This window comes from Aptenodytes patagonicus, chromosome 1 (genome assembly GCF_965638725.1).
Source record: "Aptenodytes patagonicus chromosome 1, bAptPat1.pri.cur, whole genome shotgun sequence".
Lineage (NCBI taxonomy): Eukaryota > Metazoa > Chordata > Aves > Sphenisciformes > Spheniscidae > Aptenodytes > Aptenodytes patagonicus.
In genome coordinates, this window is record NC_134949.1 from 84,787,735 (window position 1) to 84,814,702 (window position 26,968).

The 26,968-nt window shown below is 40.3% G+C and overlaps 1 protein-coding gene across 4 annotated transcripts; it reads left to right on the forward strand.

Moving 5' to 3' along the window:
* Window positions 1-26,351, forward strand: DYRK4 (dual specificity tyrosine phosphorylation regulated kinase 4). 4 transcript variants are annotated; one of them, XM_076345396.1, is made up of 14 exons: window positions 1-182; window positions 4,123-4,206; window positions 5,611-5,760; window positions 10,130-10,265; window positions 11,381-11,544; window positions 11,932-12,068; window positions 12,973-13,113; window positions 15,171-15,309; window positions 17,617-17,698; window positions 19,470-19,642; window positions 20,806-20,866; window positions 21,411-21,540; window positions 25,251-25,405; window positions 25,853-26,351. In XM_076345396.1, exons 1-14 carry the CDS (start codon window positions 159-161, stop codon window positions 26,086-26,088), a joined length of 1,812 nt encoding a protein of 603 aa, XP_076201511.1. In that variant the 5' UTR covers window positions 1-158; the 3' UTR covers window positions 26,089-26,351. The 4 variants fall into 4 exon arrangements, with proteins under 4 accessions (XP_076201511.1, XP_076201520.1, XP_076201530.1 ...); XM_076345405.1 differs by having other exon boundaries at window positions 25,931-26,351; XM_076345415.1 differs by lacking the exon at window positions 5,611-5,760.
* The last annotated feature ends 617 nt before the right edge of the window (window positions 26,352-26,968 follow it).

Sequence of the window (26,968 nt, forward strand, 5' to 3'; positions counted from 1 at the left end):
TGAAGCCAAGCAGAAGGGTTATCCATTTTTTTCTGATCGGGGTACTGTGTATGAAACTGAGCCTGCTATGCTCTGACTAGATGAAGGTGGGCTTCCTGAAATGCATTCGCCGAATCGAATAAACAACCTCTACCCTGCAGTTAACGGCTCTTGCAGTTATGCTGACAGAAATAGTTGACAAGGTGGGGAAAATGTTTATGTTCCTACTGTATTTTGAGTGAGTGAGACTGCATTTGCTATGGCTTTTTAATATATTGTATGATTTAACACCTACACTGCATTCTCTCTATGTATTCTACAGGCTTTATTCAGTTTTGATAGAGGACAGAGAGAAGGAAGTGCCCATTTAAATGAGGAGACAATGGAGTCTATATTTTATATAGTTGTGTATTTAATAATTTCTAAAATTTTAACGCATTTCTGATTTCTGTGGTCAACTGGGTACAGAAAAAAATAAGCTGACATTTTGGGAATTATGAAAATGTGTCACAATTTTTGATTTTGCAGAATGCTGTATGCTCAGTACCTAAAACTCCTTATGACTGCAGACTAGGTAGTGAATGAGGACATTGTTCTGTTTCTTGAGTGATAAATGGAATTAGCAAGGTAATACATGATTTGAAGGGCTGGAATAGCAGGAGGTGATAGTTTGGGATTGAAGTGCAATATTGGAGCTGTAGGACAGGCTGAGTGCTATAGGAGTAGGACAGCCAGGAGTGAAATGGAGTGGAATAGTAACAGTTGCTGCAGTTTTTCTTTGGAGTGCATCTGCCAGAATTAAACCAGTCACAACAGCTCAGCTGTAGATCCCATACTAGATGTACAGGATTTTGCTAGAGCAGCGGCTGATGGGTCATCTGGATCAAGACCATCAAATAAGTTACTGCGCGGACTAACTGATCGATCCACCTGCTCCCCATTCAGCCACCAGCAGGACTGTTGTAGGCACAGATCAGTTTTTCCACGGATAAAAGATTATGCTATTTACCGATTTGGGGGAATGTTATGAGGGTTGATCAGTTATTGATTTTAAGGTGTTTTGAATAAATTGCCCAAAGAGCACTGAAGAACTATAAACCTTTAATAAGTAGGTTTTGAGAAAGAGAGACAAAGAGAATCACAAATTTCCATAACTAAAAAAAAGGCATGGACATGGGCTGATGGACTCATTTTGCTTTTGCAGTGTAAAAGAAGAAATGTCCATCTTAAAATCTTATTAATCTTTCCCCAGTGAATGGAAATTAAATGGATTCCAAATTCTGGCAGCACATCTTGGAGCTCACTCACCTGCTTCCTTAGCTCTTGCTGAGTTTTAAAGACATTTTGTGAATTGTTCCTGCTTTATTAGTAAATACAATATATTTTGAAATTTATATTTAGTAATATAGACATCACTGCATAGCCTTTTAAAAGTATTGCTAAGAAATAAAATGCCATTTTGGAGTGAAGACTCTGCAGTCTGTACACGTATGTGAAGTCCACTGTTTCTTTGGTTTTCAGCGATAGCTGTTTCTCTCTAAAATCCTGGCTTTATATTGACTTGTAGTTAGAAAAGCACAAAGTGATTAAGAAACTGTCTCTAAATGGAGTGTAATGTTTTCATCAGCTCCAGAAACTGAAAAATAAAGCTAGCTGGAAGTAAAGTATAGATGAGGTGTGGGAAGAAGTATAACATGCACTAAAATTAATAGTCTTATTAAGACCTGGGTTCATATATCTAGTACAGTTATGAATGTGGATCCCAGACTCATCTTCAGAACAAATGTGATTCTCCCTTGAAATGCAGGATACGTAATTTGCATTGTGAAGTGTTTGTCTGTAAAAATACTCTGGCACTGGGTTTTCCATAGATCGTCTATGTAAATTCACACTGGAGGATAGTGACCACAAGGACATTGGGTGCACCGGGCAAAGTATATCATGCTCTAGGACATTCATATGTAGGGTGCAATAATCCAGTGGTTCTCTTCTGGGACCATTTGTTGTGGTGGTGCTGGGGATGTTTTGGATTTACAGCGCAAAATCCCTTACCCCTGGCCAGCTGATCTCTAGTTCCAAAGATGGGGATCACTGACTCTGTCCTGCAAAGACAGGTCTTAGTACCTTTCCTTTTCCTAATATTCTCCTCTGCTGCACAGATATCCATGAGCTTTCCTCTCAAACTGTACCAAATTAGCATAATAAGGCTAAACCCAGAGCTGTTGTTCTCATCTTGTTCTGAATCTGAAGTTTACCCTTTAAGTTTGCAGAAGGACTTACTTATTTGCGGGTTTTTTCTCCCCTGACTTTTCAAATGAAAAGAATGAGAAAATCCCTGCCGTGGACACTAACAGCACAGTTGTCCAAAGGGCAGTTTCTAGCAGGTCTGCCCAGCTTTAGTGGTTGACAGCTGGCCAGTCTTCATGGTTGACAGTGAGACAGTTGAACCCGCATGTCAGAGGGCAGCATTTCCTTCATGTGATCGGGTAGATTTGTACATAAAGTTTTCTCTCCATATTCAGTTTGGAAGTGTCTTCTAGAGGTGTCTAATCTAACCTCATCTCCAAGGATGGAGATCCTGCAGCCTCTCTGAGCACCTATTCCATAATTACAGAGCAGGATGTGTCAGAGCTATTGCACATGTATCTTCAGCTTGATCTGCACCTTTGTAGAAATGCCGATGTGCCCTGGATATATCAGGGTCACTGTATGTGCATGGATCAGTTTGTACACAAGCATCCCTCAACTGCTACAGCTCCTATATATATGCGGTGTAGTGGCACAGATGCAGCAGTCTCATCTGAGTTGTCCCTTCTTCTTCCAGGCTCAGACAGAGGCCCTTTCAGCACAGCTAGGCTGCATCATGGCGGATGTTTTATGGCACTAGCCAGTACAAAACACATTAAGCGTACTCCTCCACTATGCAGACATATTTTCATGTGGACTACCTGAAGTCCATGACAAAGCCCTTTAAAAAGCGGTCCCCTGGCACTGATACTGGCACTGGATAGGCTAAAAGTCATTTTAAAGAGCAATGACTTTATCATCAGCAGGTGCTCTGCCCATTTAAGAATATGTGACAGGTACAGGTCATGGAAACCCCGGCTGCAAAACAGATAAAGAAGAATACCATGCTGCTTTATTTAAGTATTCTTAATCTGCAGCTCACATCCATAAGATAATTTTGGCTGCAAATTTGTTATTTTGAAACTCTAAATTAAAGTTCTTGGAGGCTCGTGCCTCCAAGTTCCTCTGCTTCTAGAGAAAATACTGCTGTTCTACCACTACAGAACTCCTATAGTGGAATTGCTGTGTCTAATTGGTTAAAGATAATTTTTTTGACTATGAGTAGAATGACATTGTGTCTCAGAGCCCATGGACAAGGTAGCACACTTGACCAAACCCAGTGGGGTTCACTCCAGCCTATAGAGCAGAGCTCCAAGCTGCTGTAGCCAGAGTTTGCAGTATCTAAATTATTGTAAAGTTTTCTGCAACTCACTACAGTCTGTTATTGGACAGAAACGTACAGTGCTACTTATCATGTTCCTCTTTATAAAAAAACTGCTGAAAGCACTAGTAGAATCTTAAAACATGATGAGCTGCTTAGCACTTTCCCCATGTTTCTTTTTTTGTATTTGTTGCTAATATTATCTGTCCATTGGAACCAATGGATTTTTTCCTATATCTCAGTAAATTTAAACAATGATGATTTGTGTTTTTGTAAAATCTGTAACACAAGTTGAATCAGTTTAATGCTGTATTAACAATGGATGGGCTCACAATCTACCTTGTGAGACAGTTTAAAGTGGTCCTTCCAAGCAGACTCACTATCTGCTTTCGAGCACATATTTAGGGATGGCAAAGGCCCCCCCCTTCCCCTCCGCTGACCACATGGGCATATCAAGCATGCTGAGAGGCATAATAGGCAAAGCAAGCTGCCTCTGCACCTGCCCACAAAACAGCTGTTCGACTGGGAGAGGAATTGCCAGAGCATAGAGCGTTTTCAGCAGCTTTTGTGGTCCTCTCTCATACACGGTGTTGGCACAGACATTGCCACAAAGGAAAGAAGCGCAGAAACCATACAGAGATTTCAGGATTTTTTTGCAGAATAATTTTTATTAAAGCATCATTTCATGTTTGCAGTCTTCCCATGTGGATGCATTTTCTCAGTCTCAACTGACTGTTCAAGAGAGAGATCATCTGGGATCTAACAGAGTCTTCCATCAGGTACGTGACTCTTCAGCTGACTTTAAAAATATCTGAATGCTTGTTTTCTAAGAGACCCCTTATAATAAATGAATCTGAACAGAGGGAAGTCCTTTATTCCCTGCACTTTTCCATTTCCCCTGTAGCTGTACGACTGTCCCAAGTGCCTGCGAGTATTTTGTTTTTGCTAGCTGTTCAGTAGCATTTGAGGGATTTCTTCTGCCTAGCCACTTTTGTTTCTTGAAGCTTTCAGGAAAAGTCCACTGGAATCTTGGTTCTAAGGTTTTAAAGACTTTTCTGTAGTATTGGAAAAGAAAACTTATTCATTCAAGTTAGATGTATTGAGAGCTTTGTTTCTTTGCTTTTTGAAAAAAAAAAATCAAACCTCTCTTCTGTTGTCAAAAGCTTGACAAGTACGTTTCTATCCTTCGCTGATGACAAAAATTTCACAGGCTTATGTGGCTTAAGGCCATTAAGGCCTTAAGGCTTAAGGCCTTGTAGCCTTAACTTTCTGGACCTTGTTCTGCACTTGATAGTGCATAGTTGATCTATTTCAGATCTATTACAAATCATTTTTTAATTATTTGCCAAAGAAATAGCCTACCTCGAAAATTTTCTTTGCTGATAAGAATGTGATTTCTCTCACTTTAGATATCCAAGAATATTAGAAGTCCTAACATTCATAAAACTGCATCCTTAAATGACTGACTTTAAAGAATGAGCAGTATAGAAATGTTTTGCAAATAACAAATGGGAGAAGTCTGAAGGAAGGACTAATAATCCTGGAGTTTTCAAATGAGTATAAGCATTTATTTTTCAGTAAAGTTTTCACAGAGCTTGCCTTTTCCTCACTAACGAGGAGTGCAACAAAGAGGCCTAGTCAAAGTGAACTCCATGGGAAATGAGGGGGAAGGACATATTGAGAAACTGGTGCAGGGAAGACCCTCCCACTGTCTCCACCCTGGTGTTGGGCAGCGGTCCAGTCCCAATTTCTCTTCTACCATTGGGAATAGCTAATGATCTTCCTTGCCACTTACTCTTCATGTCTGCTTATTACCCTACATATGCTTTATTTTCCCCACTCAAAGGAGTCCAGCTGCCTGGAATGGCCGTTCAGTTTCCAAGCCCAACCACCTTTTCCAGCTGAAGCAGTCACTGGTCTGATGCTGGATGGAGATGCTTTTGTGGGGAAGCTTTCATTCCCTAAAATGTGCCAGGCTGCCCAGTTGCCTGGACAAGCTCCTCCTGCGCATTAGTACAACTCGGAGCTGCCGGAGAGTATCTGCTCTTTTCCCCTTCGCCATTAGGTGTCAGAAGTGAACCATACACATTTTCCAAGGTTTTAAATCCCTCTGTTTTTCGAAGGTGTTACACAGAATTGCTTGCTAGGTCGTTATGTAATATTTACTTATGCTTTCTATTTAGAAAGTCAGTCGCGGTGTTCTTTCCCTCCCACATCTGGAAGGTCAAGCAAAGCATGGTTTGGTTGCAGACACTGCAAACACTTCCCCCCTTGAAAGCAGCCTGCCTCAGATAACAAATAAGAGCTTGCAGAATGTCCTCCCCTCTCTTCAGGTGAGTTATAAAGCTCTTAGACATCTTGTGTTTGACTGGTTAACCAGCTTCTCTCTAAGTACTGCTAAAAGTCAGTGGCAAAGTGTCACAAGTGTGTTTGTGTGTGGGAAGAGAGAAACAATTTAGTGTCAGCATCTGCATCAGTTTCTGTTTTCAGCCGTAGTTAAAGAGAAAAAAAATGAAGAACTATAAACAGTCAAATAGATAAATTGCTTACCAGCATGGTTGTGTGTGTCTCCAGATACTTAAATGTACACTCAACATCATGGGAAGTTTTTTAATTCATCTTCAATTTGGCGTTCCTTCTTTCTCATTTTTTCACAAATCCTATGTCCATCCCCTGTCTGAACTCTTCTGCCTTTGCTGCTTCTCTCCCCAGCAAATCAGGGACCTGCACTACTCACCACCACTACTCTGATCACTCCTGTTTTCACCAGACTCAATGGAGTCTCTTTATTGAGAGACTTGACAGGTTCTGTAGGGCTCCAATATGAAGTCTTTTCAGATCTCTTGCACTGGAAGTCCCCATACGATGCATTTTGTTTGGGAAGTCAAGAGTCTTCTCATATACTTTGACTTTGAAATTGGCAGCTTGCTACTACTACAAACTATTTAATTCGGTTAGGGGGGTGTGTATCATTGGGCGTAGCTACAAGATGCAAAATAGCTTGAATGATGAGGTGGAATGGGTTAGTCTCCAAAGCAATTTAAATTTTCTTTAAAGCTTAATTCTGTGGCCTTCATAAGTCAAACCTGCACTCAACTCCTACAAAAGCCAATGATTAAGCTTTGCATCTGAAAATGAACCATCCCTCCATTTTATTTTCTGTGAAAAGATTGGAGCCAAGCGTTTTACAGAGGTTTTTTAAATTCTTTAAATTGAATTTATAGACTTTCATAAGAAGCTGTGTGAACACCCATAAAAAAGCCTTTTGCTTGGCTTAGAAATGCCAGGGAACAATAAGCATTTCATCCAAGAGAGCATGATTATGTGCTGTCTGTTTTGGAGACCTTTGTTTACCCTTCCCTAGAAATAACACAGCATTGCTGAATTGAGGGAGTGTGTATTGGAATGGGCAGAGTGCAGTTCTCAGGCTGGGGCCTAAGAATGTTTCTTGTAATATCTAATCAGCATTTCCTGTGTTGCAACTTGTATCCGTTTGCCACATACCCATCGTGTCCTAGGACCATGCACCTCTGAGAAGAGTCTGGCTTTGCTTTCTCTATACCATCCTGTCAAGTGACTAGACACAGTAAGATCACTCCTGAAGCTTCCTCTTCTGCAGGCTGAACAAATGTATTTACTGCAACCTCTCCTTGTACATCATGTGTTCCAGGCTCCTGACCATCCCCTGACCTCTCCCCTGAATTCATTCCAGTTGGTCACTGTCTTTCTTGTACTGGGAAACCCCAGACTAGACACAATACTCCCAGCGTGGCCTCACAAATGCTGAATAGAGGGGGAGATCACTTCTCCCACCCTGCTGCCTATCCTTTTGCTAATACATCCCGGGATGTTTCTGGCCTTCTTTGCTACAAGAGCACACTGCTACCTCATGTTCAAGTTGTTGTCAGGCCCTTCCCTGCAAAGCTGCATCCTCTTAGTTGTCCCCCAGCTTGTCCTGTTGCATGGGTATATTCTGTTCCAGGTGCGGGACAGCATTTGTCTTTGTTCAACTTCAGAAGATACCCATAGCCCATTTTTCCAGCCTGCTGAAGTCCCTTTGGATAGCAGCCCTGCTATGGTCTGCAGATTTGAGAGGGTGAACTCATGCATTGTCCAGATCATTAATAAAGACACTAAACGGTACTGGCCTTAGTATTGATTCCTGAGGGATGCCGCCAGTAACCAATAGCAGTCCTTGGAACCTGACCATCCAGCTGATTTTCCACTCACATGATCCATTTATCCAGTTCATATCTCACTCTTTGGGCTTCTAGCATACTGTGGGAGACAGCGTCACAGGTCTTACTGAAGTCAAAGTATACAACATCCACTGCTTTCCTCTCATTGGCCAAGCCAATCATGTCATCAGAGAAGGCAATCAAGTTGTTCAGACACCATTTGCTCACAACTTATGTTGACAAGTCCATACTGGCCAACTGGCAGTCCATACTGTTCCAAATCAACTTCTTGTCTTTCATTTGATTGGAAATGGCTTCCAAGACAAATTGTTCCATAGCCCTCCCAGGGACTGAGGTAAGGCTGACCAGCCTGTAGTTCCCTGAAGCCTTCTTCTTGCCCTTTTTGAAGGTAGGTGTGATGTTTGCCTTTTCCAAATGGTCAGGAACTGCTCCTGATTGCCATTGACTTTCAAAGATGACAGTGAGCTGCCTTGCAATGACATTGGCCAGCTCCTTCCACACCCTCAGGTACATCCCATCTGGTCCTGCAGACTTAGGTATGTCCAGCTACTTAAGTGGTTCCTAACTATCTTCCTCTAGTAGGTAATGCTTCTTTACACAAACGCTACTTCTAGACTCAGGGACTTGGGAGGCCTGAGACCAAAACTTACCAATGAAAAGCATTGAGTGCCTTGGTCTTTTCCAAATCCTTGGTCACTAGGTCCCAAATTCCACTGGGCAGTGGGTTCACATTTCCCTTACCCTTCCTTTTTTGCTGGTGACGTACTTACAGAAACTGTTCTTAATGACTTTCACATCCCTTGCTAGCTGCAATTCCAGCTGAGCTTTGGCTTTCCTAAACATGCCTGCATGTTCAGGTAGTGTCTCTTGCATGCATCCCAGATAACCCATCCCTGCTTCCACCTTTTTTGTGCTCCTTACTGTGTTTGCGCCTGGTCAGAAGTTCCCTTTTCATCCACGCTGGCTGCCTTTGCTCAACTTTCTGCATGTTGGAATGAAATATTCTTGTGCTTTAAGGAGATTGACTTTGAAGATCAGTGAACTCTCCTGATTTCCTTTGCCCTCGAGGGCAGTCTTCCATGGGTTTATGATGGGAAGATCCCTGAAAAAACAAATGTTGCTTTCCTGAAGATCAGGGTTTGTAGTTCTACTGCTTGTCTCATTTACTTCCCTGAGGATTTTAAACTCCACAATCGCATGGTCACTGCAACCAAAGCTGCCCTTCCCCTGACCTTCACATCCTCAACCAATTGTTCCTTGCATGGGAGTAGCAGGTCCAGCAGCGCATCTCAGATCACCTGCATTAAGAACACAGTCCAGAAATCTCCCAGAATGCTTTTGCCACTTCAGCAGATATTGAGGTGACTGAATTACCCCATGAGTGTCAGGGCCTTTAGGTTATGATGACTCTTCCCTGATGTACCTAATTAAAAGCTGTTCTCACTAGGTTAGCAAAGCTGTTTGCAGACGCTCTTGCCCTGCTTCATCAGATGGATCCTGTTTCTGCTCAGCAGTTCTTGTTCCTCATCCTATGTTCGTAGAAGCCATAGCCCTCTCTGCAGCTTCAGCCAGGTATTGATCCATTGGATGCATTGTATCCAGCTGAGTCTTTTCCCCTCAATGAAGGGATTGAGGAGAACACGGCCTGGGTCCCCACACCCTACATCCTTATCCCAGAGCACACTGTCTTCTGTCTCCTTATTTGGCTGTCTTTTATCTCCAACCCTCCATCATCTCTCCATGGCTTGATTCTGTAGTCTGTTCTTTGTTTTCCGATTCTGGGAGCCCTGAGAATCTGCATGTGCTGGGATCTTGGTGACCTGTTGATAGAGGTGACATCTGTATATCTTTTCTTCTGCAGTTTGTTCCTTCAAGTGCTCCTGCACCCGCACAGGCCCATTCATTCCCCGTTCATACCAATCTTGATGTTTCTGTTGCAAATGTATATGTGTGCAGACCCAAGCTGGTGTCCCTGCAGTTCTGTGGGCTGCACAAGCAATCTCAAGGATTCTAGCACAAGTCTCCAGTGGATGTGCCCACACAGAAATCTGAGATGGATAATGCCTATTATATCTTTCCTGCCCGTTGTACTAGGAAGACCATACTCAGACCCTACCCTAGCTCATGTGAGTTACTGCAACTTAATCAAACCATGGCAATTTGTAGCACTTAAAGAAAGTGAGTGCCCATGTATTGAATGAACCTGGAAGATGAACTTCTTCTCTTATTTAGAGATTTATCTTTCCATGGTCCAAGAGCCTCTAGTGCTATTGGCAGAATTTACTCTCTGGGTAAGTAGGGCGTTCTAGTCCCCAAGCATGCTTGTTCTGTCTCAGCACCAAGTTGACATTCAACAAATCCAAAATAAATATCTTGCATCTTTGTCTTTGGGATTGTAGTATTTTTTAATATATTTTTGTATATATTTATATAATTGCAAATCAGCTGAATGTTCATGAAAATATCTGAAAGCAAAATTTACCTTTTTTTTTTTGCTTGGCAGGAAAATGGAACTCAAGGCAATTTTTCCCAATTTAACCTTCCGGACAGTCTTCCTGAAAGCAATACCAGAGCCCAGACAAAAACATCAGAACTGGAAAGCACCAGCATCAGTCTCAAATTGCCTATGACAGCGTCAGGTAGAATATAAGGGAGCATGCTAAAAAGACTGGAGTGACAGGCTGCCTGCACAGATAGGGAGTGTATGCAGTCAGGATAGTCAGTGGCCAGAGGTCCCATGCTAAATGCTCTCTGAAATATTTAACAAAGAATTTGGAGGAAAGCAACATGGGCGGGCTCGATGATTTCTACAAAAGAACGTATATTTGTCTAAGACTTATGACAGGTCATGTAGGTGACAGCAATATTCTATTACAGTGATAAAACACTTTTCCCACTTGTTTGTAGCTGTGTCACGTGTTATCTATGTGAGCTAAATTGCATTTTGGGAGTTGTCGGATCCAGAAAGTTTCTGGCAGAGTTAATCTATTTTTAGAAGGAGTCTAGGAAAAAAAAGTAAGTAGCGGCCTTTTGCTTTGAAACGATTTAGCATCCCTGCGTTAGTGGATGAAGATCTGCCACTGTTTAACAAAACACCCACATGCATGCCTAGAGAACACATTGATTTGTAATGCTACCGTCTGATTATTTATCTAGATTTAAATGATGTAAGTGGAGGTGTTAGGCTAACTGTAATGTTTCCATGCAGGAAGCATCTGAACTAGGAGAACAGCAGATTTGGGCCCCATTTAATTTCTAACCTCATACATCTGAACTTGACATTTTCTTTCAGAAAAATAAGTACTTGAAAGCTTTGGTTAACTAAAGCTTACTGCCATTTTATGAATATGACAATCAAATCAATAAAAACATGCATTTTTTAAAATGTAAACTATGAAGCTTGCTGAAGCAGATAGACAACAGATGGGATTTTCAAAAACATCTAGGTACATAACTTTGCTCAGAATCAAGTAACTTTTACCTAAGCTCTCTTAAAAGTCTTGCTGACAGATGATGAATGCTTTGTTGAACATAATACTGTAAGTCAGAAAAAGAAACATAAATTTGTGCAAAATGTCAACGTTGTAGAATCATAGAAGTGCTGATTGGAAGGGACCTTTAACAGTCAGCTACTCAGCCTCCTTGCTCAAAGTGGCATGCTTTACTGTAAAATGTTCCATTGTAAAAGCAATTTGCCATCAGGTTTCTGACATTTCATTGATTTTTGGTTTTATATTCTTTTTTTCTGATTTAGAAGCCTTGAAAAATTTTAGAAACCAGTTAACAGTCTATGAGCAAAAAGAAATTTTCAATTATACAGAGCTGTGGTTTCTTGGGCTGGAAGCTAAAAAGATTGAAGGTTTGCCTGAAACCCAGAATAATAATTGTTACGATGATGAGCATGGTTCCTACTTAAAGGTAAGTGGAAAAATTATGGTATTCATTTTCAGCTCAATAAGTTTGTAGTGACTGTCTGCCAACTCTTAAGTGATCTATGTGAGATAAATGTTGTTTCTAGAAGATAAATATTCACATAGTGAAAACATCAGTACCAATCCCTTTAGAGCTCAGAAGAGAATCCTAAAGAGAGACCCAATTTGCATCTCATTCAGGACTGATGCAAGGTAGGTGGATCAATGAAGCATGCACTTGTTATTTTCTGTCACCCTTGTTTAATGTAGACTTCACTTGCTACCAGTCCAGCATCTTTCAGACAGTAAACTCACGCACACATGAACTACTAAAGTAGTAAAGCCTGATCTTTGTTGTACTATCTGAATCTGAACTGTTTGTTTTCTTTTGAAGGTTTTACATGACCATATTGCATACCGATATGAAGTGTTGGAGGTGATTGGGAAAGGGTCATTTGGGCAGGTGGCTAAATGCTTGGATCATAAAACCAATGAATTAGTGGCATTGAAAATAATAAGGAATAAGAAAAGGTGAGACATCTGTTGACTTTAAATCAGTACAATCAGCTCTTTGTTATATAGGCAGTGACAATCTGGGATAATGTGAACAAAGCAAAATCAAACCCCCTGTACATCAGGCTTTCATTAAACGCAGTGAGAACAGAGTGAAGAAAGGTGATGTCAGGGCCTCAGAATTGGCCTGGACCCAGTGGAGACACAGTCTATGAAAGCAGGCACAGTTTTTCGAGACTTACAAGGAGGTCTCTGTATCTGCGACAGAGGTAACCGGCCCTGCATTACTGAGAGCTGAGAGCCTACATTCCCCCCCAAGACTCCAAAACCACAGGAGTATGCTGGGAGGCTCCAGTTGCTCATTTTAACATGAAAAATTCTACACTGTGGACCTAAGCAGCCTCTTCTTGTTATGTGACTGGTTACAAATTTTTAGTTGAGTTTAGCTTGAACCAGAGTCAATGAAGCAGATGAGAATGATGCTGTTGACTCCAGCAACAGAGTTTTAGCTGTTCAGGTTTCCCCCTCAGTGAACACTAAATGTAAAGATGCTCTTCAAAACTGTCTTACTGTGGTAGGTGTGAAATATGGCCCTGTTCAAGTAAATGGAAGCATTCCTACGGATTTTGAAAGCACTAGGATTTTACCCTGGATGCTCATTTGAGGCTGTTTTTCATTTAAATATTTTTTTCAGACAAGTCAAAATAACTACTCTTAAATGCTATATAAGGCCAGTATATTTAGACTAGGCAAGAACCATAATGAATCAAAGTTACAGTAGTTAACAGGGGTGAATGGTGAATTTTTAATCATTGCCCCACATGTTGAGTTTACAGTAAGATTGTGGTGTTTGTAACATTTGTATTGCTACAAATGCTAGATTGAGTTAATGTTACCATTCCCATGTCCTGTGATATTTCAGATTTCACAGCCAGGCTTTGGTAGAAGTGAAGATCCTTGATGCTCTCCTGAAGAAGGACAAAGATAATACTCACAATATCATCCACATGAAGGAATACTTCTACTTTCGCAATCACTTCTGTATTTCCTTTGAACTGCTGGGGTAAAGTATACTTTCCTTTACACAAATCTTAAGGAACATTGTAGATCTTGTGCCTTACAAGCTTTAATTTTTATACCTTCTTTAGAAAAATATGCTTCTCTTGATGTTACAAGAAAGGAATACTCTTTAAGTACAGACTGTATAACTGAGACTTTGGTCACCAACGGTGAACTGAAAAAGGCCCCGTTCAGACTTGTCACAGACAATGACATGATCCATCCCTTGTTTTCTGTGCTGTGTATTGAAGTCTTCTTCCCTGAAAGACCTAAGGGGAAAAGAGTAAAACAATGAATTTGTGACTGGTAAACTTCAGGGTATATAAGTATGAATAATATTAAATAACTAAAAAGTATAGCTGTTTCTTGCTTTCTATGAATGCATGCTGCAGGACACATCTTAGGAGGAATTTTGGAGAAATTTTAGGGAAGTCAGACCATTTTATTAGCCAGCCTCCTTGTAATCAGGGCATCAAACTGGAATTACAGAGGTTATCCATGGTTCCTCATCCCTTAAAGTAAAGCCTCCATTGCTGCACGTGTTATAGCCCTTGCTGAAGATTCATCATCGTATGGAAGGCTTGTTCTCAAACAGACCTAAATTCATTGCGTTGCTGCATGTGAGTCTGTCACTCAGACACACAGGGATAAGAGTCGACTCCTTCTCTCCAGGGAAGACACAGACTATTTTTTTCAGAAAGCTGCTATGCAAACTTGTAGAAAAAGTTCATGGGATAGCCACTATGTTCAGCTCTTTACAGAAGAGTTGAAGACTGGTTGTCATATGAAAATATTTTTCTGGTGAAATTTTTATTGCTTCTGAAATATAGTGAAACCCCCTTAATTTGTGAACGTTCTTCTCCATCAAGTCCTGGCAACTTCATTTACTTCTGAAGGAATGGGCCTTGCCTGACACCAGTGGATGCACAAGCAGGGAAGGCAGAAAGCTACAGTTGTTTATGTCACTGCAGGCGCATGGGGTCCTGCTGAGGACACCTCCTGAGATCATACTGCTGAGGACACACTTGTGCATCCCTTCAATAGCCACCATCCCTGCGGCCATTTCCTTCTCTGAAGAATGACCGCACGTTAAGCACACAGTACTTGTCAGGGCGCAGCCCAGGCTGGGGGGTCCCTGGGGCTCTGGCACCGGGAGCTGTGGGGACTCCCTCGAGTCTGTCAGGGCAAGGCCTGGCAGCCAGGAGCTGGGCAGCTGGGGGGCACTGGGGCAGCCCCAGCCCTGGGCATCAGGCACCTCCCTGGGGACAGGGACAGGCTGAGGCTGGGCCAGGGCGTAGGCACATGGGTGGGCCCGGCTCGGCGGGGCCCATAGCAGGGCTGTGGGAAGCAGGAGACCGTCCTCGCTGTGGTGTCACCGGGGCAGGGGCTGATGGCCCCAGGGGGCTGACATGGGGTCCTGGGCTGTGGGCAGGTGGGGGAAACCCCAGCCTACTGGGCAGGGCAATCGGGGCTGGTGGTGCCCTCAGGGTCTCAGGGCAGTGTTCACATGTTGCCAACCACACTTGGCAGAAGTTAACAACATCATTTAGTGCCCTACTGGAAGGAGCTAAGATATGATGGTGACAGGAGGGATATAAAAACCCAACGAGACCTGAATTTATGGGGGTATTTATCTAGAAAGATTTACTGCTGATTAAAGACTCTTTAGACAAAAAGGTGCCAAAGCGAAGACAAATGAGACTGAAAGGAGACTGAAGCAAATTTATTTCTCTCAGTTCCTGAACGACAGTTGTTCTTGGTGAAAATCAGCACAGCTGCATAACATAGCACTGAGTTTAGTAGGCAAGCAAGTCCACTGACATTATGTCTTCTTTAGATCTGGAGGCTCAGGGAGATGTTTGTGCGTTTACATGCAGAACAGCATTCTAAAGGAGGAAAATAGCCAAGCCATTTTCTTCTGCCTGAGTCCTCTCTCATGTAGGAAGACAGGCTAAATACTCTCTTAATACAAGGTAAACTAATCATGCCTTTCAAAATAAATTCCCTAATCTCTTTTCTGCTTTCTGTCTTCTTCGTCTTCCATCCCCACAACCCCCACAGAATAAATTTGTATGAGTTGATCAAAAAGAACAATTTCCAAGGTTTCAGTTTGCCTTTAATTCGACACTTCACTCAGTGTGTGCTGAGATGTTTACAAGTGCTCTACCAAGAAAGAATCATTCACTGTGATCTGAAGCCTGTAAGTACAGTGATTTCATAACCTCTTATTCTGTACAGAATTCATTAGCTTCATCCTATTTTTTATTGATTGAGAGGAACTCTCAAAAGAATCCTTAAAAGCCAGCAGGGTATTTGTACAGAAGCTGTAGTTTATTTCAGACTGTATTAGTACTAGAGTCGAGCGATTCTTTCCATTGATTCAGTACATTCACTGCAGTATTATACTTGATTTTTCTGGTTGCCAAAATCTATGCAAATAAATATGAATCAAATTCAGGTAATGACATTTTGCTTAGAGAAAGAAAAAAGGACTTGTGAAATTAAGTATTTCAATATGAGGGACATTATAATACAAGGAGATATTCACAAGGCAGCCTGTTTCAGGTTATCCTGTTAAGTCTATTTAATGTCCTATGCATAACTATAAAATTAAGTAGCCTAGTCAATGACAAAGCAATTCTATAGTGCAGTATTTAGGGTGCTCACCTGTTTCTGGAGGAACACCTGTGATCCAATTCCTGCTGCTATATCTGCTAAGCATTCATGCTAGGTGAAACATTTCCATTCTCCTTAAGCCCCAAACATAAATTTTTGCAATTTTCTGAGATTTCTGAAGTATTTTAATTCTATTTTCATTTCAGGTGAATGTTTCTCTTGATTTCTTTTTCAAAACGGCAAATGAACCAATAAATAAATAAATAAATAAATAAATAATCTCTCAAGTAAAAATGCTAAGGATGAAATTCTGCTCTCACTTTGCTTAATGTGTCTTGACTCAGAAGTCTGAAGAGTCACATACTGTCTGTACCCATTGTCTTGCCAACACCTTTGCTGGACCAATTTGCAGTGAGAAGTGAGGCTTGCAAGATAACCAAAATATCTTAATCAGAAACAATTAGCCCAATGGGAAATCTGTTTCCAGGCAGCCACTGACAAGGAATGAGGTTGGCAAGATCAATGAGTGTAGTCTGTATTTAAATAGAGTAACATATTAGTGAACATTTAGTGAGTTAACTAAAAGAGAATTTTGTTCTCATTCTACAATTGTACAGTTTCATGAATTTAATTTATGTTGCCTGAAACTCACATCTGCCTCCTATGATATTTCTCAACATAAGGTAGAGTATGGAGTTTCTCTGGACTTCATGCTAGGTAATCACTGCCCCCAGAACCTGGTTTTGCAGTTCATCAGCTCCCCTGCATTGTGAGAGATTCAGTATTAGAGACAGAGTCCTATCGTGAGCATGAAGGGATAGCTAGCTGCAGAGAGAGGATGCTTCTTCCCATAACAGAACAAAGAGCACCTGGGTAGTGGAAGTCAGTCCTTGCCTTGACTTTCATCAGTAGCAGCTTCTCCCTTTTGTCACACACAGTATTTCCTTATGAGTCTGCTAATTGCCCAAGAAACTACTTTGTCGTTAGCTGGCATCAACCTGGGAACTGCTCAGTCCTTCAAAGCTTTGGCATATGATCACTTTAAAACCAGTTGATAAAGGTAGCCATCTCTCTGCTGAGAAGTGGAGAAGACTGTATGATCAGAAAGGAAATCAAAGGAAATCCTTGATTTAGATAGATCTTTAATGAGGATAAAATTGAACTCTGCAGAAGAGAGCTGGTATGTTTACTCATCAGCACAAATATTCCTGAGCTAGCTGTTTAAGAATCACTTTTCAAGCTGGAGTTGTAGGCACACAGAGCTGTACCCATCTGTACCCAGCTAATAATCCATAGGGCCCTACCATTTCTGTTCATTGCTACCTTGGGATCTCTGCATCACATTGTTGTGAGGTGGAGAGAGGCATGCTTACAGGGAGTCTGGAGAAGGCTGAAAGCAATTGAGGGAAGAACTGTGAAGTACGACTCATTCATGGGGCAGGGGTTTTCTGTGGTTACAAAAAGGATGATTCTGGTTAATTTAGCACAGCATGCAACAAGATGCAGTTTGCCTTTACTAGATTAACAACAATGAGTTTTGGGGCGCTCACTCTGCTCACACGGCAAGCATTCTCACTGGCTGGTGCCTTGATGGCACCACACACTGCACAGTGCAGTGGCTTGGATTGTACATGAGGGACTGGTGTCTCTGTCTAGCTAGCCTTCAAACTAGGTACCTTTACAAATCTCCCCTCTGCCTTGGTAAATTGCACATTATTGCATGCCTACTCGTGTTAGCAAATGCATTCCCAAGGAAGTTGTAGTTTGAAGCTTTTATTATGCAGCTAAGTGTAAACCCAATGTGTTATGCATTGCTTATTTTCCAAAGTGTTCACTAACCTAATGTGGTGTTAAAACCCTGTTTTCCCTGTGATTTTTTTTTTCTCTTTAGGAGAACATATTATTATACCACAAAGGCCAAGGTTCAGTTAAAGTTATTGATTTTGGATCAAGCTGCTATGAACACCAAAGAGGTTTGCAGAAAAGTCAAGTTGATGTAATTTTCTTAATAAGCTTTCTTAATTTTAAATAATGTGGAAAAACTATTTCTTTGATTGAGCTAATATAGTGACCTATGCCCCTAATTAGAATCTGATGAACTGTTCAGCCACTGGTGGTGGAACAAATACTGGTAGGAGACAAGTAAGATGTTACCATGCTTTTTCTTTGTCCTAAGCCAGAACTGCATTTGCATTTGCAAGAGTGGTTAGCTGAAATAGGCCTATGAGGATAATCCCAATACTTCACTTAACAAGGAGGTTATCAGGTCCAGAGAGACTTTCTCAGTGGGATGGTTAAATTATAATTGGTACTTTTTGGATTAATACAATGGGGGGAATGGGAACTATGCTTTTAGTTTAGAAAGTCTAAATTCAGTTTTATTTTTTTTCCATCAAAGATTTAAGTAGAATGTACAGGAGGTAACAAGAACAAAATTTGTAAAGGAGAAATGAATGTATAAAAACTCACCTAATAATAAATCTTAACATTACTAGACATATTGTAAAGCAAGAATGATACCACCATCAGGAATGAAAATATTATGTGTTAAAAAAAACCCCAAACATAACAACAAAAACCAAACCAAAACAAAAGAAAGAAATCTGCACTGCATTTTATTAACTTAGAAAAACAAAGCTAGTCTTAAATGGCTTATATTTTTCCTATGAAAGATTGATATTTAAGCTGAACCAAACCTGTTCATCTATATTTTGGCATTCAGCCCATTAGATTTATGTTCCAGTTTTGTAGGAGTGGGTAATCATTTTAGGTTTGCCCATGTTTGAGTAGAATGTAATCTGACATGCAGCCTGAAATATTTGTGGAGACTAACAAATTGAAACACAAAACAAGTGAAAAGAAAGATGGAGCATGACTGAGGAGACTCTGTCAGCTGAAACAAGAATTGGTACAACCCTCAAAGTAGTACAGGATTGGAGAGTAGAAAACAAAAAAGTCAGCTATTTATTTGGGACAAGAATGACAAAAAGCAGACAACAGTTATACAGTTGGTCAAATGTACAAGGGCACAGACTGTCACCACAGTATTCTCTAACTGTACAGACTTGGTGAAATCACATACTGTGCAGCACTTACTTTTCAGGGCGCTTTCCTTCCAGAAAGATGTTGAATACGTAGGGATGCAAAGAAGTGCAGAAATATAAACAAAGTGACCATCAGAGAGATAGGAATAAGAAGATAAGAGCTTGCATGCTGTAATCCTGTTCAGTTGTCTGAATGACAAAAGAATTAGTTTACTCACTATGATGAATCCAAATCTTGGAATGAGATCTTTTGACATCTGCTGTGGGGCTATAATGCATTAATGGGGAAATCAGAAGGCAGTAGGAGATGTTCCCTAAGTATCAGTGAAACCAGTATTTCCTACAGTGCAAGCCTGTGATAATGAAGAACTGTTGATTGATGCAAGGGGAAGACCTCCAAATAGGAAAATGAACATGGAGTAAGCTGAATCACAGCATTAGTAGAATAATTTCTTTCAGTAAAACTTATTGAAGAACGGTTTACAAATAGAATAGCGGAAAGCATATCACCCACTGATTTTGGGATGGAATTAGAAAAGGTTTTCAGAGCCTATGTGAGCAATCCTGTAATGGCAGCTAATGGATAGAGTAGATATATGATGCCTGAATATGTATTTCACTTTTCTGTGAAATCTGGAATCCACATTTCTGTCCCATTTGTGACATTTTGCTTCTTGTCTAATTTTCTGTTTTGATATAGTGTACACCTATGTTCAGAGCCGGTTTTATCGCTCACCTGAAGTGATCCTTGGCCATCCTTATGCTATGGCTGTTGATATGTGGAGCTTAGGCTGTATCATGGCTGAGCTTTACACAGGCTACCCGCTGTTTCCAGGGGAAAATGAAGTTGACCAGCTTGCCTGCATCATGGAGGTAACTTTTGGGACTGTCTTTTGAATTACACACTCATTTGATAAACTACACTGCCAGCAACAAAAAGAAATGTCAAGAGATGATGTAATATATTTGTCTATGGGCTGGCCTTTTCAAGGGAGGTTTATTACAGCCAAAGGGCTCTTTGAAAGGATGGGCTCTAATGCAAAAGTGTTATTTCCATTTCATGTGCCAAACACTGCTTTGTACACTCACTGTCTTGCTTCTGAAGGAAACATATTGTAATCTGGTCAGAATTTGTATGGAGAAGCTAGAACAGAAGGAGTGTATCTAAGGGGAGGGAAAAGCAATCCAATTGTAACAGGCTCATCTTCTCTTAGAAATCAAATATGTGTTGGTTGAATTGATCTCCTTAGTCCAAACTCCTGCTGAGAGAGATATTTTTGCTAGCATTTGATTAGTCAGCTGTGTCTTTGTCAAGCAAATCTTGAAAACCTCAAAGGCTTGAGTAGAAACTCTCTGGGTGACCTGCTCAACTGCTGCTCTACTCTCCTGGTGAACACGTTTTTCCCGATAGTCGCCCTGAACTTTTCAAGCCACAATTTGCAGATGTTGCCCCTTCTTATACTGTCTGCCCCTACCAAGGAGTTTGGCTCTGTCATCTTTGTAACTGTTTTTCAAAGAGTTTTAGGAATGTACTGTGACATCTCCTACCTCAGATCACCTACCCAGTGCAAATGTTAGAATAGGTGCAAAACTGCCCCGTGAAAGCAAGTTACTTAGTTACTCCATACCAATCACTAAATTTCAACCTGATGTTGAACTCAGCCCCAAGTTCTGATCCTTCTAGTGCCATGTTAGTTTGTACAAGATTTTTCAAAGACAGCATCTCTCCACGTGGCCTCCTACATGTGTCATTAAGAGAGATGCTTGTTCTTAGAGTCTTCTGTGGTAGTGAAGATCCCCGTGTCATCCCTTATAAGATCACATTTTCTATGTAAGAAATCTCTAAGGAATCCCTTAATTCCTTCCACAATAAATGGCACAAGAGGAAATGGTTTGAAGACATTTCACAGTAAACCACTACATTCAGCTTCTTTTCATATGAAGGAGGGTGAAATACCTCGTCTCTCCTGACAGTTGTTAGGTATGTTGGAGAAATGAAGAGTAACAACTCCATTAATTCATTTTCTGTGTTGAAGGTATTGGGTCTTCCACCAGCTGATTTTATCCAGGCTGCATCAAGAAAGCGAACATTCTTTGGTAACTGCTTCTGATTGTTTTCCTTGCAGGATTCTTCCCTGTTAGTTAATCACTAGTTAATATCACTGGTAGAGAGTAGGGTCAGAGAACCTTAGCTGCTTCTTAGCTGGCAAAACTTCTTTCAGGAAGAGGTACTGAGGAGAAGCAAGGGTAACATGAGGCCTACAAATGAACCTAGTACTGTGCTCTTCATGTTTTATGGACCTCTCATTGCCAAGGTGATAGGGAAGGGACTGGGAAATCCGTTCCACTGTTACTCCTTCAAAATATTATTGCTAAAAGGAACGCGGTGGGTTTGGGGATTAAATTCATGCCTCTGGGTATAGTTTGGTTTTGGAAATTACACAAAATGAACAAAAAACACAGTGTAGGATGCAATCTCTAGGATGTAACCAATATTGTTTGCCACAATGCTGGCAGACTATCAGTCCAACAGGGCAAAACCAGAGTTAGTGGGATGGATATGGGTACTGTTTTTGCAACTCTTAAAGATTTGGTGAGGATTTTTAATGTAATTTTTTCAGCATGTCTTTATTTTTTTAAGATTCCAAAGGTTTTCCTAAATCCATAACTAACAGCAAGGGAAAAAAGAGATGCCCAGACTCCAAGGATCTAAGCACAGTGCTGAAAACCCATGATGCTGGTTTCTTGGACTTTCTGAAAGGATGTCTAATGTGAGTTCATTGTTTTGACTTATATACAGCAGGCTAGTTTTGACTTTGCTTTCATCCTCTTGTACCTTTAAAATCTTTCTATCTGTTGGGGTTTTTTGGTTGGTGTTTTGGTTTTTGGGTTTTTTTTTGTTTTCTGTTTTTTGGTTTTTTTTCCTCATGATAGCATTTGGATAACTATTCTTATTCAGAGCTTATTGCGGGGAGAAATCATTGCACAAAAAGACTATATGGGATTAGTCCAAGGTACAAAAGAAAGCTGACATCATCATATCTAAAAGCAGATTCTTCATCTTCGGATTCTGGAGACTAAATTCTAAAAGCAATGTTTTTTACCAATTGAGGCCTTTGTATTAAATCCTTTCTGTTTTATCTGAGATAAAGGTTCATTCAGATAATATAGATAATGGTAATGCACTGTCCCAAGGCAGTGCATATCTAGAGATCAAAGTTTGGTTTTGTACTTAAATCTAACTCCCACTCCAGTGGGAAGAAACTCTTCCAATATCCTCCAGCAGGAGTTATAATTGGAGCTGACTTAGCCGGCTTGAATGGCTTGACTATATTTTCTGTGCTAGCCCTTGGAATTGGCAATCAGGTGATACACTGTGGTATATGTATGAAAACAGTTCTGCTTCTTTGAATATCTGCTCACAAAGATCTTGCTCTCTGCGTGCATGTTCCCTTGGGTGAGATTAGACTCTTTTCAGTTCCAATACACCATACACCTCCTCCTTAGCAGAGGATAAAAAGGCAAAGTACATTCAGCCATGCCTCCACCCCAGAATCAATGGTATTGTTTGCTTGCTTCTTCTTGACTGTGGTAGTCAGTGTGGAGAATTACTTAGCACAGTTACCAGAGTGTTACCTTGTAGTTTGCATGCTGATTTAAGCCCTTTTTCTCCTTATCATAGTTATACTTATTTTTCATTGACAGCAGTCACTTTGCACATTTCAAGAATTATTTGATACACTTTATTTTTCCATTCTTTTGGCTGGAATAGATTTTTATAAATCAGTGGAGCTCAGAATGCAAGAAGAGTCTAATATGTCTCAGATCCCGTCATTTCTAGGATAAACTGTTGACTTTCCTCCAGTCAAGGATTTTGTTACTGAATACCTAGTATGACAAGTGGTCCACAGCTGTTTTCTTAAAGGAAACTGATCATTTGCACATTTTTGTAAACCGCTAAATGCAAATAACATGTAATTGTTAACAGTCTTCACACAAGGTAGAAATCCCACAGATTCTCTATGCCAGAATATCACATAATTATCACAGAATAATTTAGGTTGGAACTCATCTAGCACACCCTCCCACTCAAAGCATATCAAACTTGGAGCAGGTTGCTCAGGACCTTGTTCAGTAGGGTTCTGGGTATCTCCAAAGAGGGAGATCCACAGTGTCTTGGGGCAACCTGTTCCAACAGCGAACCACACTGATGGTGAGAGCGTCAGTGGCAAAGTGTCTATGTGTTTGTGTGGGGGAAGAGAGATGTGATTTAGTGTCACCAGGGTATCATCCGTCATCACAAAGTAAATGGGACTTTTTAATGAATGAATAATAATACAATATAATAGTGTGGGAGAAGCAAAACTATTTTGTGGTTCAAACATGATCATGTGTCTTTTCCAAGGCAGTGAGGTTACTAAGCATTTTGCAGGGTGGGACTCCATGGACCCTGCTGATATGAGGTGTCATGTTACTAATAGGTCTTTTTGCTTGGGAGATGGTTGCTAATGAGGTTTTACTCATGCATCAAAATAAAAGACCGAGCATGCAGGAACAAACTTTTATCTGGTTGCCTTAAATACTGACCTCTTGCATAGGTGCAGTAAGGCTTTCAGGGTGAGCTTGGATCCTAATTTGTACTGTGTAATGGCAGCAGAAGCTGGTCCCATACCTTTTCCAGTGTTACCTGTATCTTATGCAAGGCTAATATTTTGTGTCTTCTTTAGCACTGACTGTCAGTTTCTTTCTAGCAGTTCAGTAGTACTTTCCTAAAGAAATCCATGCTAACTTGTGGTTACATGAAATAAAAATAAATCATCCCTCTCTGTTTCACAAGAAGGTTGCTTTTAATGTTCTCTGCTTGCTAAAGCTGTATGAATCATTGATCCATTTTGGTTTGCTGGCTGAATCAGAACATTTAGGAAATAATTTCAGTGAAGCAAAAAAACCTGTAAACAAGTCATTTCAGGTCACAGAGAAAAAAATATTGTATATTGAGATTGTTTAAATTTTCAAAGGAATGAAGTAAGGTTTGAAATGAAAACTCTTTTTGAGACAAAAAAGAATTGAACTATTTTGTCTTTTTCAGTTGCCAATCTGTGTCTGTCTAAAGCAGACTGATACATTCGCCATGACTTCATAAATAGTTTTGTTTGACCTGTATGCGTCGAATATATATATATACGACCTATATATGTTTTGCAGATGAAAACATCAGACCAAAAAAAAATTCACTCTGCTCTTGCAATGACAAGAATATCTTTTTTCCCTATATTGTTTCTGTACAGTTCTGGACAGCACTGAGATTAGACAAAACAGAATGAAGTTTTGTCTAATCATGTAGCTAACTCATGTAAAGTTTAGTAACAGAAACATTAGGATTGATATGGATGCAGTACGAATGGAAATGCATGTGTGTTTAAGCACTGGAAGAAACAGCAGAACAGGCGTTGAAAGAATGGTGTGTATCGGTAACAAAGGACAGTGCTCCCGGGACAGTGCTCCCACCTGTAAAACTGGGGAGCGTGTTGTCTGTGTCACAGCCAGGAAGCCTGCACTGTGGTGAGACCACAGCACAGGTGACCAGCAATGAAAAATCTCAAACCTCCGAGCAATTGCATGGCAGCAAGGTGGCAGAATATCACATATGCTGTTCATTTTCCTGTTAACCCAAAAGGAAAACAAACATATGTTCCAAAATACGAGGTAAAACAGACCATGAGTAACTACCTCGCCTAACATTTATGGAGACTGAAGTCAGCAAGGTTCTGATGTGAAGGACCATGCCCAAACAGCAGGTGATTCCTAAAGGATATAAAAGATCTGTCAAAAGATGAGTATATCATCACCAATCAAGAAGAACCCCAGACGTGATGAAGACTCAGTAGCTGACAACCCTTGTCCTCTGTGTGACACACAAGTGGTCTTGGCCAGGACGCTTGTGAGTATGTGGGTGTGAGAACTCAGTGAATGAAACCTGTGAGAGGATAAAGTCAATGTAGAGATTTCGGGAAAAAACACACCTTTCATTTCCATAATAAGATCTCACATAAGTTTTGTTACACTAAGTCTCTACAGTAGTTTCAGGTGCAGTTAAATTAGGGAAGACATATCTTTTAATGAATTACCCTATGTCCCATTTATGTTCCCTTTCTTGGAGCTTGCATTGACAGAATGTGAAAACCTTGAAACAAATATTCAGTAGAGTCCCTACCCTAATAACACTGTGAACTGCATATTAAAAATGGTTTGATGCTGCAGAAAGTTTGATCAGCAAAGCACACAGTGCTGAAGTAAATAAAAAGTTTAGAAGGATGGAGAAAAGCACATAAGATTTTTCCTTGTTTTCAGTCAAAGTTCTTTTGTTTCAAAAAATGTCCTCATGACATGACTTTCAGAAGGCAATACTGAATCTTTTGGCTTAAACTGACTTTCAGTTAGAGCTACTGTTAAATAACTATTTGTCTATCATGGATTTAAGGTGGGAACCTGCCCTGCGCATGACTCCCGATGAAGCAATGAAGCATGCATGGATCCAGGAACCAAAAATATACAGAGCAAAACAGAAAACACAGACTTCAAGGAAGCTGAGTGATGCCTCTTTCTCTACACCAGAAAAGAAAAAAGAGAATATTCGTAAGCATGTGCTACCTGGAGAACTAAATGCATTTGTATCAGTGTTTGGTATTTCTTTATATTTAATATCATCTGTCTGAAATAAGGTGAGGTGATAGTACACAGTGTGCAGATAATGGATGGTCACTGGAATGTAGTGAATAGAGCCACTATTTCTCACTTCTGTAGAAACGCATTACTTATGTTTTATAGCGGCTGCCAGCAATAAGACTGGCAGTACTAAAAATTCACATAGAAAGATCTTTTCCCTACTGACAGGAAAATAGTTATGGCATCTGACACCACACCATAGTGCACTTCACTTTCAGAGCAAAAGAATGCATCAATGGTGGTTGTAAGATCCCAGAGAAAATTTTCAACTGATTTTTTGTGAATTTGTGGCCATCATGTGTTTATCTGCTGCTAAGAGTCTGCAGTCTTACCCTATCATTTTATTTATTATTACAGAAAATATCTGGAAAGATACAGCTGACAAAGTGAAAAGTGAACTGGCTGAAAGACTGACTTCCACTGTGTCCTCCACAGGCACAACAGAAAATGATGTGCAGAACACAAGGAGACATGTTATTCCAGAGAAACATTTGGAGACCCAAATGGAAAAGCCTATAAAAAATGATCAAGCAGAACACAGTCGTGAAACAGCTCTTCCAAAAAATTCTCTTTTTTTCCCACCAATTAAGTAATACACAGCACAAGCAACAATTGGTTCAGTTACATACTTACTTGGTATATTTTGTAGGTATTATTTGTACTCAGGAATATAAGCTGTATCTGTCTGTACATGGGCTGTGCATATTGTAAGTATATTTAATATTCGTTCTACCCTGAAATAGTCCAGGCAACCAAAACAGAATTTGAAAACCATTCCTTTTCCTCATCTACACCCTTGTTGTGATCAGAGATCCTTCACAACTAGCAGCAATAAAATGGAGACTGTAGAGGTGCAGAGTGGCTTATTCTTGATGTTATAATAGACTTCCGAATTTTAGATTTTCCTGGAGCTAAAAGAACAAATGCATTGATTGAAGAATCTGAATCCTTTCACTTACATCAGTGTAAATCAGGAATAATTCATGGATAGGATTACTGGATTTACTTCTGCATAAAAAATATGAGAAATCAAACCCAGCAGCTTCACTTTCCTCCTTCTCTATCTCCCACTTTTTTATAGTGAAGCACTAGATGGAACCCATTGTCACACCTTCTTAGAACATTTAGAAGTGTAAATTATGTTCTTTAGCTCTTTAGCAGCAACAAAGAACAGTGGCATTCTGGGCCCACCTCTGCAGACACTCCACTCAGTATTCACATCAACAGGAAGGACGGATTAAAGGAAGCTGTTTTGATTCAGGGAAATTGTCCTCCACAGGAAGTTTAACTTAATAGTCTGAAAAAAACAGAGTTTTATGACTCCTATGATTTCTGTTTAATTAATTTAAACATTTAGCTCTTGGACTATAGACTGTCTTTTCATTGCATTTGTAAAGCACCCACCTCATTATGACTTACTTTACCGTGGCTTATAGATAGTACCGCAAAATAAAAGGAAATAATGAAGAACTT

Coding starts and splice junctions, on each gene's coding strand:
- DYRK4 (XM_076345396.1), top strand. CDS start 159: ATGCTGACAGAAATAGTTGACAAG. Junction 17,699..19,469: donor CTGCTATGAACACCAAAGAG/GTTTGCAGAAAA, acceptor GTTTTGATATAG/TGTACACCTATGTTCAGAGC. Junction 25,406..25,852: donor AAAGAAAAAAGAGAATATTC/GTAAGCATGTGC, acceptor TTATTATTACAG/AAAATATCTGGAAAGATACA.